The sequence below is a fragment of the Macaca mulatta genome, chromosome 7, assembly GCF_049350105.2.
Source record: "Macaca mulatta isolate MMU2019108-1 chromosome 7, T2T-MMU8v2.0, whole genome shotgun sequence".
NCBI classification, from domain to species: domain Eukaryota; kingdom Metazoa; phylum Chordata; class Mammalia; order Primates; family Cercopithecidae; genus Macaca; species Macaca mulatta.
Genome location: NC_133412.1, coordinates 77,726,871 through 77,746,128, shown reverse-complemented (window position 1 = coordinate 77,746,128; position 19,258 = coordinate 77,726,871). Strand labels below are relative to the sequence as shown.

The following is a 19,258-nucleotide window of genomic DNA, read 5'->3' as shown; positions in this document are numbered from 1 at the left end:
TTCCTGTAGCTGCTGCCCCACTCTTCCCACCCTATTGCTTCCTCCAAACCCCTATTGGGAGAACACAGGTGCCTTCCAGAGGTCAAAGTTCTCACTCCCCACTGCAAATGTAGATACCTTCACAATCTAAAAACAAGGACTCCAAAAGACAAGGAGACTTTATTGTGTTGCATGCCCAGTTTCTAGTAGGCTATGAGCATGTGACTAATTCACAAAGTTAAGCATTGGGGCAGTGGTTTTCACACTGTTTATTCTAGCTGTGGGACAGTTTCTTCAAAGAAAACCTTAGGAGCAGAGGCTTTTGCCAGGCTTTCCTCCTCACAGCCCCTCCAGCTGCCATGTACACTCACCAGTGGAAGCCCACGGCTCTGTGATGAACAGAGTTTGAAATCACTGGAGAGTGCATAGGATGTGGATGTCAGAGAGTGGATTTCTATTTCTGCAGGGATCAAAGTGCTGGAGGAGGAAGGAGTCAGGCCTCATAGTTCAGATTGAGCTTCATTGTCTTTAAATTCCATTTAGATTCATATTTATTGGTAGCCCAGTGGTGTGTGGGGCCAGTTTCTTTCCAGGAGTAGAAAAGACAGCCCCCTGCCCTGTAGTTGCCAAACGCCTGTGTCCTGCATCGTTCCTAGGCCCTGAAGGATCCCACCCTGGCTGCCCGGAAGGATTTCCAGAGGGAGGCCGAGCTGCTCACCAACCTGCAGCATGAGCACATTGTCAAGTTCTATGGAGTGTGTGGCGATGGGGACCCCCTCATCATGGTCTTTGAGTACATGAAGCATGGAGACCTGAATAAGTTCCTCAGGTAAGGAAGGATTGTCTTCCCCCACACCTGACCCCAGTCCCACCGAACTCTTGGGGTTTTCCCTGGAGCCAGAAATTGTACTACCCCTTCTAAACACTTACCTCTCAGGATGAGAAATTAGATGAATACACTCATTACTATACATCATCTCCTTAGCAGTCAGATTCAGGCCTTTGTCCCCAGTTTGTAGGGAAAACAAGTTGAGGATGCTATGGTAAGTATCCTATACTCTTCTTCCTCATTCCAAAATGGACTGAGAAGAAGATCAGGGTCTGGAATAGGTCCAGGAGGAGTCTGGAAGCCCCACAGCCTGTGGCTTACAACTCCAAGATTCTAGGGCCACCCTTCTCTGATGCTGCAAATAGCTTTCTCCCTTTGTGCCTTAAGTTTCTCACTTGCAAAGTGAGGCTAGTATCTTACACCCCTCCTGGAATCCTTCCTGCTAGAGACTTTTTGATGTTGAGTAAGAAGGTCCAAGGTTACAATTCATCAGGTGGCAGAGATGGTTGAAACAAAAAGGGGAATGATTTTCTTCAGGCTAATTCTAGAACTGTGCTGTTCAGTACAGTGGCCACCTATGCCATTTAAATTTAGATTCACATTAATTAAAGTTCAATAAGATTTAAAAATTCAGTCGTACTAGTTCCTTGGTTACACTAGCCAAGTACTTGTTAGTCATGTGTGGCTAGTTTTTACCATACAGGGAAGCACAGTATAAACATTTCCATCAATAGAAGGTTCTATTGGATAGTACTATTCTAAAAAGAAAGGATTTGTTGTAAGAAGGGTTTCTCCGAGCCTGGAACAAGATCCTCTGGACTTGGAAGGCTCTTAATGTGACTGGTAAGAGACTGGAACTCCAGCCAGAAGTTCTGGATGAAGTTTCAAGGGTGGTTCTCCCTTCTCCAGAGAAGACAGCATCTCATCGCTAGTGCAGAGTTAGGACTCCTCTGCCGTCTGCAGATGCCACTTCCAAACAGTGCCCAGATATGGAAGGAACAGCCGTGTGAAGGTCTGTGGAACCCAAGGCCCCAAGAAACAGGTTAAACACATAGGCCCTGTATACTTAAGGTGTGGCCTCTGCCACTGCCACAATTTGAATCTCATTGAACTCTGTGGCTGAGGATAAGATTTCCAAAGTTCAAATGTAAATTATAGGAGGCTCTAGCCCACTCACCAAAAACTGCTAAGCATCCTCTTGACGTGGGACATTCAATAGGGTGTTGTGGTTTTGAGGGGCAAAGAAATGAGTTAGTACCAGGCAATGGAATGGAGGACTCTCTGGAGCTCTGCTTATGAGTGAGGTTTCTGCAAAAATGGCTCTGAAGGAAATGAAAGTATTTGTGGGATGTTCGAAGCCTTCTAAACCTGGATTCACAATGAAATGGATTCCTTTCCTGGATAACTTTGTCTTTAGCATAAGACAGATTTGGGTTCATATCTTGAATTTGTCACATCTTAGTTGCAAATTGGAGCACATTATTAAATCTTAATTTTCTCTCCTAGAAAACATGACTATTAATAACTGCTTCACGGGGTTGTTGCTACGAGTATTAAATGACTGTGTATGTATAATGCTTAGACAAGTTTTGCAAGTAGTTCAGTGATCAACCAATGGTAGCTACTATTAAAGTTATTACTATTACTATCTTAAGAGAATTGTGAACCATGGTAACTTCTAATCCAGGCAACACCTTTTCTCAATATTCAGAATAGCCTCACCCTGTCCTTTTGTTCCCCTGGAGCCCAAGGGGCATGCCCTACTTTTCACCACACCGTATCCTTACATTCAGCAGTACCTCCAGCCCCAAGAGCCACCAGCAGGGTTAAGGAGAGCTCCTAGGTACCTCTGCACTACTGTCATGCATGATAAAAGGGAAGAGAAAGAAGATAGTAGAAGGGAGATAAAGAGTGAGAGCCTGGAGTAAGGGTAAGGAGTGGGAGAAGCAGAAAGTAAGATGAAAAGGAAAAGGAGTGCAAAAGAAACAGAAAGAAGTATATAAGGTGAGGGGCAGCGCTAGTGCCTTGCCTTCTCCACAGCAGACAGCTTGGGGAATGCGCTCATGTGAGTACGGTTCTACAAGGACTTGCTGACACTCTAAAGACCTCCATGTCTCTATGGGATCCCTTCCTGAAGACAGCATGGGGGAGTCTATCTAAATCAAAGCTCGACAGTCTTCCTGGGGCAATCTTGCAGCAAAATCTGAACTTTACCCTCCACTACTGACCAGATTCCCAGTAGCTTCCATTAATCTGTCTTCCTAGGCACTATCAGTCAAGGGTGAACTTCTAAAGAATTCTCTGAGGCCAGAAGCTCTTAGCAACAGGCCGTGCCAACCCTTCCTGGGAGGCATCCTGTTGGCTTCTCTCACAAACACAGCCTTCGTGACCCGCAGGCTGACCCTGCCTGCTCTCGCATCTCCACATTGTTGGTGTTGAGAGGCAGGCTGGATTGCACTTTCAGGTAGACAGAAGGGAGGGCTTCTCTGCTGACCCCTCTTCCTTGAGAGCTGATGCAGCCTTCCTCCTTCTGAGGAGTGAGGTAGGCAGAGCCCACCGGAGACAGTAAAAGGGATGTGCTCATACTTAATGGTGCTTTTCAGAGGAAACCAGAGAAGCAGTAAAGCAGGCAGAGGCCTTGCTGCACACCAGGCCTTCTTAGTCCACAACTTCATAAATAAGGGCCCTGGGTATGGTTACGGCTCACTGGGCTTTCTAGAGAAAAGAGTGAACACTAAAAGTGACTGATATGACTAGGTAAGGTGTTAGAATAACAAATTCGGGCCTTGATTTGGGATGGAATGGGTTCTGGGGGTACCCCAGACCCATGCTTCAAGGTCAGAGGCTCTCTCCACTGTGCACTGCTAACGCCATAAGTTACCCAGTGCTAAGCAGTGTAGTGGAGTGGTTAAGAGTGTCCCAGTGCCACTGAGCGTGAACTGCCAGCATCAGCCCTGGGAGCTAGTGGGAAATGCAAATGAGCAAGCTCACTTAGCCAATCAGAATCCTGGGGTGCGGGGCCAGGGAATCTTGGAACAAGCACCCCCAATGCTCCTTTTAGAAGCTCTCTTTTTATAGTCACATGTCTGGTTTCAGATCCTACTTCCTGATTTCACATATGGCCATTCTGAACCTCTGGGACTTTGGCTGAGCGATCTCATCATTTTGTGCCTCAATTTCTTTATTTCAAAATTGGGGTGGGAAAGTTGAGTGAATTACAATATTTAAAACAATCAGAGCGCATAGTAAGGGCTATGGCAGAGTTATTTGTTGTTTTGCTAATTATTCTATAATAGACATCTAGCACTGTGAAAACCCTAGGAAGCAGTGAAATATTAAAAAGAGTAGGTTTATTCCCTCTTCCATTTGAGTATGTCTGCTCTCATCTTAGTCAGAATCTGGTTGTGGAGTTTCACCCATACCCACGTGTACATAATCTAATTTGGGGCAGATAAAAATAGGCCATAGGCAGGACGGAAGGGGAAATTTTATTTATTTCTGTGGGGCATTCCAGAGGCCAGGGACCCAGGAAGGTATTTCTCCTTGATATCCTGATTTCTCTCTGCCCCCTCCCTTCTCCCCACGCTCTTGCAGGGCCCATGGGCCAGATGCAATGATCCTTGTGGATGGACAGCCACGCCAGGCCAAGGGTGAGCTGGGGCTCTCCCAAATGCTCCACATCGCCAGTCAGATTGCCTCGGGTATGGTGTACCTGGCCTCCCAGCACTTTGTGCACCGAGACCTGGCCACCAGGAACTGCCTGGTTGGAGCGAATCTGCTAGTGAAGATTGGAGACTTCGGCATGTCCAGAGATGTCTACAGCACGGATTATTACAGGGTAAGGTGACTTTCCCAGCTGCAGGACTCAGTCACAGAGCTAGCGCCTTGCTTACATGTCTTTTTGATTGTCCATTAACCCTGTCACTCTGGCACACACATATATACACCCATGCCCAGACATGCACTCAACAGTTATCTTTTGGCCTCTCTTGCATCTTGATATACCTGTTTAGCATGTTCTCAATTGCCCACTCCTCCTTTCTTCTTGGACATTTAACTGAACTGTAATCTGTACATTGCAATAACATATGCATTGTGTTCTTACGTGCTCCAATACTCATTCTTCATGTAAACATACTCATACATGTATATGTATGTGCCCAAACACACACACAGACACACCCAACTTGGTACTATGTTTAATGTCTCCCTACCCAGTCCCAGATCTAGCCTCACCCATGACACATTTTATTTTCTGAAATTATCTTGTGATTATTTAAGAATTACCTTGTTTCCAAAGGTAGATCTTGATGAGAAGAGGAAACCTAAGTAAAGTAATAAAGATGGCTAATACATTGCTGAGTATTATCCAAATGGGCTAGAACAGATGAGGAAAGGAAGCGTTATCTGTAGCCAACTTTGGAGAGAGGACAGGTTAGATCCTAGAAAAACTTCTGATTGTGAGAAGAGCCATCCTGCTCAGTTTTACCTTCATATAGTCATCTGCTTTACATTAACAAGAGTCTTATTTTGCTCCCAGAATCTTTTTTTTCCCTGAGTGTTTGGAAGTCTTTTTTTCCATGGATTATTGACTGATTCTGATAGTGTTATTATTTCCAGGGAAAGAATGAATGGCCATGAGTGTCACTTATCTCAGTAAGGGGAAATATGAGTGCAACCTGAGACACAGAGATAACTTCTGCAAACGGATTGAGGGCAGATTGCTAAAAAATACAGAAGATCCAAGGCTGGGCGCAGTGGCTCATGCCTGTAATCCCAGCACTTTGGGAGGCCGAAGTGGGTGGATCACGAGGTCAGGAGTTCAAGATTAGCCTAGCCAACATGGTGAAACCCTGTCTCTACTAAAAAATACAAAAATTAGCTGGGTGTGCTGGCATGTGCCTGTAGTCCCAGCTATTCAGGAGGCTGAAACAGGAGAATTGCTTGAACCTGTGGGGTGGAGGTTGCAGTGAGTCAAGGTCACACCATTGCACTCCAGCCTGGGTGACAGAGTGAGACTCTGTCTTAAAAAACAAAACAAAACAAACAAACAAAAAACAGAAAATCTATTTCTGGGACATCAAAAGGAAGAGGAGTTTGGATGGATGTTATAAGGAGAGTGTGGGACAATGTTTTGGAGGTCAAGGGATGTCTTATTCCTTTTCGGCTGTTATAACAAATACCACAAACAGGATAGGTTACAAAAAACTGAAGTTTATTTCTCATGGTTCTGGAGGATGGGAATTCCCAGATCAAGGTGCAAACAAATTCATTGTCTGGTACTGCTTCCTCATTCATAGATGGCCATCTTCTTGCTGTGTCTTCTTCACATGGCAGAAGGGTTAAGAGATCTCTCTGGCAACTCTTCCATATGAATACATTGCCCTCGTAACCTAGTCACTTCCCAAAGGCCTCACTTCCTAACACCATTACCTTGGTGCTTAGGTTTCAACATATGAATTTGGGGGTTGCACAAATGTTCAGTCTATAGCCAGGGTCATGGCAGCCATTTGTATCATCTTTGGAGAAGTGAGTGATCATACCATGAGTCAAATAGATATGATTGTGCTGTTGGCCTGAGCATGGTGGACCAGAGGCTGGGAATTTGAAGTGGGTGCAGATCAGTTCTATCTGGATGTTCCTGATGGCCTAAATGAGATCACTCAGACATTAAAACAGATTAGTCAAGACACTTCATTTTAGCAATAGTTTGGAGAAAAATGGAATATTTGAGAAATGACCTTCGTGGTTGGAAAGTGACTTGTTTGCGGTACAACCAAAGAATGGCAGGTGATGTACTGTCATGAGAGAATGTAAGATAAAGCATAGAATGTCCACAGCAAGCTGGGCAGCTTCTCTAGCCACCTGTCCTGTCCAGTATCCCCAGGTATGGAAAAGGGGGCATGATGTGGCAGTAGTCACAGACTGATGGCCAGGGCAGACCTGCCAGAAAATATCTAAGAGGAGTCTCTCCTTAGTGTCTAGACCATATTTTTCATTCATTTCCAAGAGAGGCATTGGTGTGGTTACTAAGGGGGGTGTGGGTCATAGATTTCTTAGAGTCTGGCTGGAGCTGGCACCATTTAATTGCCTTTCCACTTTGTTTAATGGGGTTTGCTGGTCTGTCTGATTGTGCTCAGATCTGTGTTGGTGTTGATGAAAACAAGGGATGGCTCATTGTTTTTCTCTGTGAAAGGCAGATGTTTGATTATGCCAAGCTGATAACTACTGACCTCACTAGAGTCTCGGGAAACCATGTCTGACCAGAATGTGCTAACTGGCCCTTCAAACTTACTTCTAGATGTGCACTTAATATTTACTGAATCTGGTTTAAAAGAGGAAAAACAGAAAATAAAAAGATCACATCCCCAATTGATGTTTCTTTGCCCTTGCTTTAACAACTGTGAACTGTTGCTCTTTATGACTTAAAGGGCTGCAAGGAATACATCTATCTAATTTCTGTGGGTGCCAGGGTATATTAGAATTTAAGGAAGGGAGAGTGAGGTGGGAATATGTACACACTACAGGTAACCTCAATTCCTTCTTCACGAGTTCTAAGGGCAATGTTAGCCAAGGCCAGCTAGCTTGAAATGTATATTTTTGGTCCCAAGGAAGTTTGAACAAAAAGGGATAACTCTTACAGTAAAAACACAGCACACCATTGGAAATCTGTGTATTCTACTGATGAGATATTTAAAGACCAGCTTGTGGAATATCTTCATGTTCACTTACTCACAGTGTCCTATTGTATACACCACTCTTCGTTCCCTACTTTTCTGTAAAATGAAAGGCAGAAGTAGATTTGCCTGAAGTCGCATCAAAATGAACCCTGAAGTCTTATTATTCATATTGGAAGACATTGGAGTGACAATGGAATTCTTGGATTTAGGCATAATCTTACCTGTGTTCAATCCTAATGTGCAACCACCATTAGCAACCATGTAACCTGAATGCATTTTCCCAAACCTCTGTTCAATTTTTCTGTCGTTAAAGTGAGAACGAAAATATTCACTCGACAGAGTTGTGCTGATGTTAAGCAAGTTAATTTGTATAAAGAGCCTGTAATACAATACTTACTGAATAAGCTCTTATTTACATGATCTTACTAGTTCCCCTCACATCCAAGCCAAGACAACTCTGTGGATAATTTTATTTCCATATGCAATTCCTGGGACAGAGAGAGGGACTCCCTGACCACTAGAAGATAAACTGGATCATGCAGCTGCTCCAAAGAAGTAGGATCTTTGCATTGACCACCTCAGGAAAATGTCTTTCTTCAGGTTTCAACATGTATAGAAATACTGGGTCATCAATACTTGCCTCTTCGTCTCATAAATGTTTATAGGGTCTTGCTCATGAATCCTAGAGCTAAGGCCACATTTGGGTGATTTATGTAAAACTTTTTTGTTCAGTATACATCGGCTGAGGCCTTGGGGGAAATGCTCTGATTTGTCAGATAGCGAGAATACTGTGAAGGATTCTCTCTGTGAGATGATATCCCCAGACAGGTTTGTACCTCTCTGCTGTCACTGGTTACTGAAATCAGTTGGGCCTAAGAGTTTGTCAGCTTCTTATGCCTAATACCACTAAGTGCAGATAATCCAGGCCTCTGTGTGTGTGTGTGTGTGTGTGTGCGCGTGCGCGCACGCGTGTTTGCCTGCCCAGTGCAGATTCCAGAATGTGCATATAAGGGCAGGGGGAGAGATGGAGATAAACTCCTCCTTATAGTCTTTCTTTTTCATTCTTAATTTATTAAAATGAAGAGGCACCATCTGGCTCATGCAAAAGTGATATGCAAACGATTTACAAAGGTGAACTGCCTAATTTCCTGTTACACATTTAGAGAGAGAAAACAAACATTCCCACACCAGAGCACCAGAGCGATTTGTTCTCTCTTCTTAAGACATTCATAATGACAAACACCTTTTCCTTCTATGAATCACTGACTCAATGCTTCCAAGATTACCTTTTCACTGGCTTTCACAAGGGCGGGCTTTGGGTACCACTATATCTTTCTAAGAACATCAGAGAACACTAAGAAACTGGTAGTCAAATCTAGAATTAAAGTTTTGAATGTCCTGAAGGGGAGAAGGTTGAGATTTCAGAATACAGATGTTTTCAAATGTTTTGATTTGGGGAGAGGAGTCAATACACTGAGATCAGGGAGGAATGGAATTCGGGGGGAATGGGATCCAACTAATCTAGAGCTCCAGGAGTGTTCCTTTCTTTCACCCTGCTGTCCTGTGTACCTGTGTGCTGTCCTGTGTGACAGTACTTGGCACTTGTTAGACACCTAATAGAAGTATGAATGAATGAAGTCAGAAAGGGAATTTAAAATTAGGAAATAGGTCACTCCAGACCAAGAGAAATCTAGACAGATAACCAGATGCTCACTAAGGGGAGGTGAGCCTTGGAGATGATGTGGAATGCAGCAGTAGGCAGCAGGAGCAAGTCTTATCTAATCAAGCAGTTCATTATCCTGGGAGAATGTTCAGAGGAGGAAAATGAGTGATGGTCTGAGTCAGGGATGACCCACTTTAGGTTCTGGTAGAAGACAGAACTGAGTGTCTAGGACATGATGGGGCAAGTATGCTAAAATCCAGGTGGACACACAGGTGTGGGTCATAAGCAAGTCTGGCAGCAGGTAGTGAGGCACTGGATTCTAAGCTGGAGATTCTGGGTCAGGGTTCCCAGAAACTCCTAGAAAGACAGTAACAGTAATCATTAGGAAGTGGGAATCATTTAGAACAAGCCAATCTTACGGGAAGAATATTCGATTTTATGGATATCTTCGCATCCCCATAGCAGAAGAAAAGTTGCAAGTTCTTGGACGCACACTGCCTTGGTTTGAATCTCTGCTTCTATAATTCCTGACTGTATGAACTTTGGCAAGTTACCTGTCCTTTCTGTGCCTTCAACTGTAAAATGGAGCCAATATCCCCTATCATATGCATTTTCTGTAAGGACTAAGAGTTAATAAATATAAAGCTCTTAGGATGATCAATAATCAATAAATATTAATTATTGTCTTAGTCTGTTCTGTGTTGCTATAACAGAATACCACAGAATGGGTAATTTATTAAAGAAAGAGATTTATTTCTTATGGTTCTGGAGGCTGGGCAGTTCAAGATTGAGGGTCCTCATCCAGTGAGGGCCTTCTTGCTGTGTCATAACATGGTAGAAAACATCACATGGCAAGAGACCAAGAGTGGGCCAAACTTGCTTTTATGATAAACCCACTCTTGTGATAACAAACCCACTCTCATGAAAACACCATTAATCCATTCATGAGGGCAGAGCGCTTCCGATTAATCACCTCTTAAAGTTCTCACCTCTCAACACTGTAGCATTGGGGATTAAAGTTTCAACACTGGATCTTTGGAGGACATTTTCAAACCCTAGCAATTATTGGAGCTAAAATATGAATGCTTTCTCCGATTTCCAAATGGACAAGGCTTACCTAGACGTATTAGTTAAGGTAAGTCAACTGCTGTAACAAATAGATACTCAGGTATATAATGGTTGCAACAGAAATAGAAATTCGTTTCTAGGTCACATAACAGTATGAGTAGGTGAATTCACTGGAGGAGTAGTCCTCTGCTCCACCATCGTTCAGGCTCATGGAGCTCTACCCTTTTCCTTGTGTGGAGTCCTTGGTCATGCTAGGCATTTATGTATGTTCCAACCAGCTAAAAGGAGAAACTGGCATGAAGGAATGTGTGTGGGATGTTGTTAATAGACCTGGCCTGAAAGTGGGGACTAATCACTTTCTCTCCTGGCAAGAACCCAGTTATATGACCTTCCTATTTAAAAAGGTGGCTGAGAAATGGAACATAGCTGTGTCCTACATAGAGGAGAAAAAACACGAATTGTACTGCATAGCTGGCAATCTCTGCCAGAGTTAAGGATGAAGAAAAACTACATTCTCTTTTAACATTCCATCCCAACAGCAAATCATCCCATATCCGATGATTTATCAGGAAAGATAGGCCAAGCCGTTCTTACTTTGTATTGCTACTCCAATCCTGAATGTGGACATGGTTATTTTGCAAGGCCCCCTTTTCTATTCTGCTTGCAAACTCTTGGTGTCCCATGCTTTTGTAAGCAATGGAAGAGCTTGGTCCCACCTGTCATCTTGGTGCATTGATTCATCATCCAGGAGAAGAGTAAATTCAAGAAACTCCTTCCTATGAATTGGGTGGGGGAAAGAAACAATGCTCCAAATCAAAGGGAATATACGTTAATAGATAAGAAAATACATCTAGAAGAAAAACAGGGAAGAAATACAAACTAGAGCAGCTTCTATTCCAAATCCATCATAGTAAAGGAGCAATCCAGAGCTTGTCCAAATTCTAACTGAATCCATCCAGTATTGTCTAAAGAAGGGTTATGTCCTTGACCAAAAGCCTGGGTTGTTCTCCACCAGTAGGTCAAAGGATGGGGGGAGGGGCTTGAGAAACTCTAAGACTTCCTAAAATTATATGAGCAATATTAAGCGGGGTGTTGTATTTCATTTTTTGTTTTTTGAAGGTTCAGGGCTTTTGAGAGGATCCTAAAGATATTTATGGCCCATTGACTTTACTGGAATGAATTTCCCAGCATGTCAGTCCTGAGAGAGCAAGACAGAGATCCAGGGAATGTACCAATATGAGAGCTCTGGAGGGCAGCCCCCTCATTAGTTTAATGGGAGAACCTGAGGTAAGAGCAAAGCTGAGGTTTATCAGATGCACTCTATGGTGCCTTCCAGTTTTATGATCAACAAGAACATTGACTGATCACTCAGTCACCAGAGCTGACAGCCTGAGGCTCCTCTAAGTCTTTTTGACCAGTTAGTTCTTGGCTTCGAGTCGGGAGAAGCTCTTAGATGAAAGTCAAGTGGTTGGCAGTGTACTGAAGAGAGCTAGTGGTCTATGAGATAACTGGTTTTAGGTAATTTTAAAGGTAAAAACAAAAGCTAATGATGGTAATTTGAAGCAACTGACTTTTAGGACCACAGGGTTCCACCATGCTTTCTACTCTTCATTGGAACTTTGGGAATCTCACTTAGAAGTGGCACCTGTCTTCCCTGCCCAGATGATGTGTCTGAGCCCACTGAGGCAGAGAATCCAGGCAGATGAAGATTATAAAGTACACTTGAATAACGATAGAATTGTTGCAGATGGTGGTTGCAGTGTGCAGTAACAATGGTTTTTTTTTTTTTTTTTAAACCGAGTCCCCATATTAGACATTCCAACTCAGTCATAGCAGCCTGGGAATATTGCAGACTTTGTTCTTAAGAGGCAGGAGTTTTGCTGCTCATTTCTCCTCTTTGTAGGGAGAAGATGCTCATCAGAAAGGGGAAGGGGTTGTGACCCCCATGCCCAGTCCCCAGAATCAGACAAATTCTTTCTCCCAAGGGGTGAGTTTAAGACTGGAGAGCTGTCCCTTCCTTAGACCTGTTACTCCAATAAGGTGTCCCTCTGGTTGGAAGCCTGAAACAGTGCAAAGAGGAAGGGATCTGTCACAACTCTATTCATGTCCACATAGACAAGCAGCTGCCAGCTACATTCAGAATCATATAGTTCCTTCCTCTGAGGCCAGGAGTAGGGAGGCTTGACCCCTAGCTTAACTGGTGCTAAAGGATTAGCAGCTAGGCGTACTAGTTCTTGAGGGATGCTGACCCTGTTTGGAGAGGGCTTATCCAGATTTGTCCCTTTGGTTTTAGCCATTAGGTGCTCCTAAGTAGACCCAGGCACCAACGAAGAAGAAGTGATGCTGGCTGTCAGGAGATGAGGGTCTTTCACTGGCTGTCCAGTGACCAGACTCTGTTTATTGTGCTTGATTCTTCCTTTGCTGTTTTTGAAATATCCTAATAATCTTTAACCATGGTCCTATTTATATAGAGGAGAACAATGGAGGAGAGTTGTATTCCATTCCCAAGGAAGTGGTTTTCCCAAATTTTTATAATAAAATTTTATTTGAGAGTAATTTTAGATGTACAGAAAAGTTGCAAAAATTGTGTAGAGAATTCCCATATATCCTTCACTCAGTTTTTCCTCCTGTTGACATCATATGGAACCAGGGTACCTTTGGCAAAAAATGAGAAATTAACAGTGACACAAATTATTAACTAAACTACAGACTTTGTTTGGATTTTACCAGCTTTTCCACTAATGCATGTTTTACTGTCTCAGGATTCACTATGGGATACCAAACCAATCTTATTTAAGGGCAGTGGAACTACTGTGGTCAAAGCAGGGGTAAGGGGTTGGATCCCCCCATTGCACACAGTCTCTCCTTTGATACCCTATGCCCTCGATGCACCCTTAGGAGCCTCCAGGTTTTCACAGTTCAGATTTCTGCAACAGAGATAGGTGGGCTATAAGACGCCCTCTTGCAGTACCAATCCCAGAGGTGCTGAGAAACCCTATTTTGTGAGCAAATTGTAACTTCAGATTCTTACAAAAATCCTTTAGAACTGTGCAGTCTGGTGCAGCCATCTTCATACAGCAAGTGGACAGGGCTGGAGTTACCTTTCTCTGCTGGAGTTTAGGAGTCTAGAGGAAGGTATGGGGTCTTCTTAAATTCCCAGCCCTAAACCATGTGTTTGTGCTCTTCTTCAGCTTTGGGAGAGGGTGCCCTGTGCTAATCAGGAGACGTGGCTACAGACTGGAGAGACTTCCAAGTGGGACTCAGAGCTTTAGTTGCCTGAGCATCTGCTGTAGGACTGGGTGTCGTGATATGTACATCTCAAGTGAATTTTGAAAAACAACTTAAATGCTAAGAGCTATTAAGTTGTACAAAGCTGCAGAGGGAATGAACACAGAAGGAGGTGTGTGGGATACATTTATGCTAATTATAAGCATTATAACCTTATTTCCTTGATTAAAGCCAGTAGAGCTGCACACTAATTACGTACAAAATATCAGTCACTTTGGAATACAAAAGTCTGTTGAGGGACGGGGCTGATATTTAGGACATCTTGGTCTCAGTGCCAGTTCTGTGTCCATGTTCCAAATCAGAAATTTGACTTTCATCTCTAAAATCTGGAGTTTGGATTCCAGTCATATGATCTCTTTGGGGTTTTGCCTTCTGTGGAACTAAGTTCTGTGTGTAATGATAAGTGAGAAGGAGCCTTGATTTTTTTCGGATAGGAGGGAGACATGGCCAAAGGTATAATAATAACGTCAAAGTTGTGTTAACCAGTCTTTACTGTTGCTTCGACCCTAGACCTTAGCTATTCCACATCTCAGTCCCTTTTTTCCTTCCTGATAAAATAAAATAACAAACTCCAGTTTTGAAGCAGGTTCTTCTACATTACCTGGATCTAGTTTAGTGACTCAAGTTTAATTTCTGCTCTGCCATCTTCTTCCTCTTTGAGATATTGAGGATAATTGGCCAAAATTCACCCTGGTGGGTAGAATAATTACCTGAACTGAATTTCTTTGTATTCTTCCAGGGATGAGGATTATCTAATTATTCCTGTCGTATCTGCACTCCCATACCTCCATCCTTTCTAGACCATTTTGTACTTTATTTCAATATGGTGGTAATGCTAGGGATATCTACCTGCAACTCAGGCATTCTGAAAAGTATAGAAGTGAACACAGAAAAGAATCTGGTATTTTCCACCCTGAGACACTCCAGCAATCTAGAGTGAAGATGACCTGGAGAGCACATGATGACCAGGAGGTTGAGGTGCAAAGAACCGGACTCTAACAATGAAGTCATGAAGTTATTTTGTGAATTCTCCCTGCAAAGGCCTGAGAATATTAGTCCTGGGAATTACCCTCCCATTTTTGTTTATGGGCTCTTGGCAGCCAGTGACTAATGTGGGAACTAGAATGCAAGAGTAGAAGCCAAGAAGCCTAGATTCAGTCTCTCTGCCATGACTCCTGACATGGAACAGATCCCTTTCTTGCCCAGGACCTGAGTTTATAATTTGTAAAGCGGACATTTCTCATCTTTCTTCTACACTGTTGTGAGGCTTTTCATCTTTTCACAAGTGCTGGCCACACCGATAGTATTATTGTCTGCTGCTGCATGGAAACTAGGTTGAGAGTTTGTGGGAGGTACTCAACTTTCCTCTTTAGATACATACATGGCTTCACTGCTTCTTTTCCTGGACTGGGACTGAAAGGACTGAGTCCCAGTTTAGTCACTCGGTTTCTTTGATGACATTGTCTTTAGATCAGTGTTCTTTACCTCAACTCTAGTTAACACTTGCCTCTCATGAGGTTAAATTAGATGCTTAGTTTGCAAACACATTTGCTAACCCTGTCCATGTTGGTTTATTTCCTACCCTCATACCACACTCCCTAGCCATTAGCAAGGCCCATGTGAGAGGGATGGAATTCAATTCAATTCCTTGTCCATGTGCTAAGATGAATAGAACACAAGGAAATAAAAATCTCATGGGGAATATAAGAACAGATAAAAATGTGTTGCTCTACCATAAGCTACAGGGAGGCAAATTGTATACAAGGCAGTTACAAATGCCTAAAGCTTATCTAAGTAGAGGAATGGCATGGGTCTTGAGGGGTTGGTTGGCAGTCTGGATTAAATTTCAGGAAGATATTTCCATCAGAGAGGTTAGCATGAGCAAAGGCATGAAGGAAGCAAAAGCATGAAGGAAGCAAGGAAACCAGGAGAATGATCTAGAACGGTGTGTGATTCAATTGGCCAAAACTAAGGATCTGTGGAAGATGCATGGAAAGAAATGTTGGTAAAGGAAAGACCACCATGGCAGCTTTTGAAAGGCCAACTATTTTGGCTTAGGTAGTCAATGGACAGTCACAGAGGATTTGTCATCTATTGAAGTGTAAATCAGGTCATGTGTAAGGACAACTCATAAGGCAGTGGCACGTGAGATAGATTGCTGGAAACCAAAACCATAAAGGCAGGCCATCACACTGGCCCAGGAAAGAGGCAGTGATATCCTGTGCCACAGTGGTAGCCATAGAGTATGGAAGAGAAGCCATTAGAATCCATGGGCTCAGGACTATGAACTGGAGACTGGCTGGTCCCACAGGGTTAAAGCCACTTGCAGTTTGCAAGGGGTAACTATGAAAGAAAAAAAAAACACATTAAAAAACAGTGAAATGGAGAGTCAGGATGTGTCTTCATCCATTTTGAGGTGCTATAAAAAACACCTGAAGCTATGTAATTTATAAAGAAAACAGATTTAATTGGCTCGTATATCTGAAGACTGTGCAAGGAGCATGGTGCCGGCATCTGCTTCTGGTAAGGACCTCAGGAAGCTTCCAGTCATGGCAAAGGAGGAGCAGGAGTGTCACATGGTGAGGGAGGGAGCAAGAGAGAGAGGAAGGAGGTGCCAGACTCTTTAATGACTAGATCTCATGGGAACTAAGATTAATAACTCACTTACTATGTGGAGAATGGCACCAGGCCATTCCCTCAGGGATCTACTCCCGTGATTCAAACACCTCCCACCAGGCCCCACCTCCAACACTGGGAATCAGATTTCCACATGAGATTTACATGGAACAAATATCTAAGTAAACCAGGATAGATTTTTAAAATTTCATCTTTTAGGCCACCAAGTCCATTCTGCATCCTTAAAGTGTTAGAAACAACTGAGCAAATGCCAAATCATTCAATTTTAAAGAAATATATAGCTGGAAGGAGGCTTAAATGTCATCTATTTCACCCTTGAGGCACCAGGCAGAATAGTCTCAAAATCATCCCAGACAGATGGTTTGCTCGCTCTATTCCACTGCATCTTCTGGGATCCCACAGGTTTCCTTCCTTATTCCTTCCAGCTGTGGCACAGGAAAGCTATTTTCAGTAAGAGATTTGTCTTTTTCTTTCTAACTATTAACATTCTTTAGAAGTGGGAAGTTCTCAGTTATGTCTAGCGAGAATCCTACCTGCTACCATCCTATGTCCTTAGTGGAGATAAATGTGATTTATATTATAAAACAGACATTACAAGACTCAGAAAAACTACGAAGAACCTCAGTGTGACCAAAATAGCCTTGTGACCAGTTGCAGTGGTTCACATCTGTAATCCCAGCACTTTGGGTGGCCCAGGCAGAGACATCAATTGAAGTTAGGAGTTTGAGACCAGCTTGGCCAACATGGCGAAACCTTGTCTCTACTGAAAATATGAAAAATTAGCTGGGCATGATGGTGCATGCCTGTAGTCCCACATGCTTGGGAGGCTGAGTCAGAAGAATCACTTGAACCCGGGAGGCAGAGGTTGCAGTGAGCCGAGATTACGCCACTGCACTCCACCCTGAGCAACAGAGCGAGACTCTGTCTTAAGAAAAAAAAAAAAAAAAGCCTTGTGCTTTTCATAGGTAATTGGTTATATTTTTTGCATTGGTTGTATCTTGACTGGTGGAGGACCAGTGGAATAAAAATCTTTAGCCCCCTAATCCTGCCAAAAAATAATAACTTATCTCTGAGAGTGGTTTCCAGTTATCTCCTAAACTTAGTCTCTTCTCTGTGCAGTTTAGAAATCCAGTTATTTTCTTCTGTCAGTGAAGGTGGTGCAGGCATGAGGACTGACACTAGGGAAAAAAGATGGGGAAGATACGCCATAAGAAAATTCTGAGACCTTAAAGCATGCTTATATTGGATTCTATCCTCAGGAAAGGAGAGGAAAAGGCTGAAGGAGACCATTGAATCTGGTGTTGAGTCATTCACATCTCTCTACTCCTGTGGAGGGCCCTTATGGATGTATCATAAGAGGATCTCCTTTTCCTTCCTCAAGTGCAAAAGGCCTTTTTTTTTTTTTTTCTGAGACAAACTGAATATATAACATATAAAGATACATAAATTTCCATGCAAATATCTTCTTTACCAGCTGTAATTAAGATATTTGCATGTAAAGAGAATGTTGTGTTCCCTTGACTTCCTCCTGGTAGGGAATTGTATTTCTCTCATAATCCTCAAAGCCCAAGATTTTGTGACCTGTCTGTGTCTAAACAGAAGGAGGAGGAGGAATCAGAGGACTGGGTCAATATAAAGCATCTGAAATTCAGAACTTCCAGCAAAGTTTTTACTCTTGGTTGTTTTTTTCTAGGCTTTGCTAATCCCAAAGAGCAAAGTTGGAGGTAGGAAAGTTGATAGCCCCAGAGCAGGTGGGCCGAGCACCACCTGACATTGCAGTCAGGCAGATATTCAGTTGAATCACTGAGCTTCTGCTGAGAGCTATTTGGCCTTAGAAAATTTACTTAAATTCACTAAGACTTAGATTCCTCATCTGAAAAAAAAAAAAAAAAAGAACAATTTCTTCTTTTGTGCACATTAAATAAGATAAGTATTCAAATTGCCAGTACCCCTTAGGCACCCAATAGATGGCTATTATTCTATGTAAAAGAATAAGGTAGAAATTATATACCAGAAATTTTAAACCATTTTAAGTTACAAGCCAAGGTTTTCTCTATGATGGATCTTTAGTGCTGGATGCTAAAATTAGAGAGGAGAAGAGCCTACTCAAGAGAATTTAGGGAACTTTAAAATTAAAAAAAGCCACCCACTCCTCCAGGACTGGTTTAGACATTTGAGTTGATCTGTTGGAGGCCCAGGAGGAAAGAGAAAACACTTTTAGGCATCTGCAGAAGAGCTTTTCTATTGTGGAGTTAGTAGATACAACCAGGAGCTGATTTTTCTAACTGTGGACCATGAATTCTGCAGTAGACAAATGTCTTCAGAATTAAAGCCTCGTTCTCCAGATGTCCTTAGTGTGTGCTGCCCCTCATCATCCCAGAGGGAGAGCTTAGGGTGATGCACCTGCCCTGGAGCCTTGGGGATAGAGAAAAGACTGGCTTAAGTCCAACCCTACCTCCTTTCTCCTTTCATTGGTTATATGATGGTTATTGCTTATTATTATGCACAACATGAAATATGCAAGTGTATGTGCTTATGCATAATGGATATGCAAGTGCTTTGTAAACTGTTGGTTTGAGTGCTGGTGGTTTTGTCACCACCACCACCACCATCACCACCACCCCCATCACCAGCATCATCACCAATACCATCACCACCACCACCATCACCAACATTATCACCATCACCAACGCCACCATCACTGACATCATTACCAATACCACCAACACCATCACCACTACCATAGCCACCACTATTATCACCATTATAGTCTGGGCTTAGTAAATAACTATGTACAACCTGGAAAAAGAAATTGAATCCATCAATGTCCCCAAGTTGACTGGTAGGGGGTGTTCTGTACTCCAGCTCTCCAACTCTGCCAATCATCATGACAACCTTGGTTGCCTTCCTCCATTGAGTCATGCTCTCCAGCCTCTTCAGCCAGCTTGGAACTTTGATTTGTGGCCCAGTTTGTTCTTGTAGTTGGTCATTTACTTACCCAGTGGGTCAATCCACAACTTCCTGATCTTTGTATTTATTTTTTTCACATCCTGAGACACTTGTGTACATGTCTGTTCAATACTTTACTAAAGCATAAGTTCCCTTGAAGGCAAA

General features: G+C 42.9%; 1 protein-coding gene across 15 annotated transcripts in view; it reads left to right on the top strand.

Moving 5' to 3' along the window:
* Positions 1 to 19,258, top strand: part of NTRK3 (neurotrophic receptor tyrosine kinase 3) — a 386,973-nt gene that overhangs the window by 329,784 nt on the left and 37,931 nt on the right. For 14 of the 15 annotated variants that reach the window (XM_077937781.1, XM_077937778.1, XM_028850223.2 and 11 more), the window contains 2 exon segments: positions 636 to 808; positions 4,403 to 4,646. In XM_077937781.1, the coding sequence (XP_077793907.1) occupies positions 636 to 808; positions 4,403 to 4,646 (417 nt within the window). 15 annotated transcript variants of the gene reach the window in all.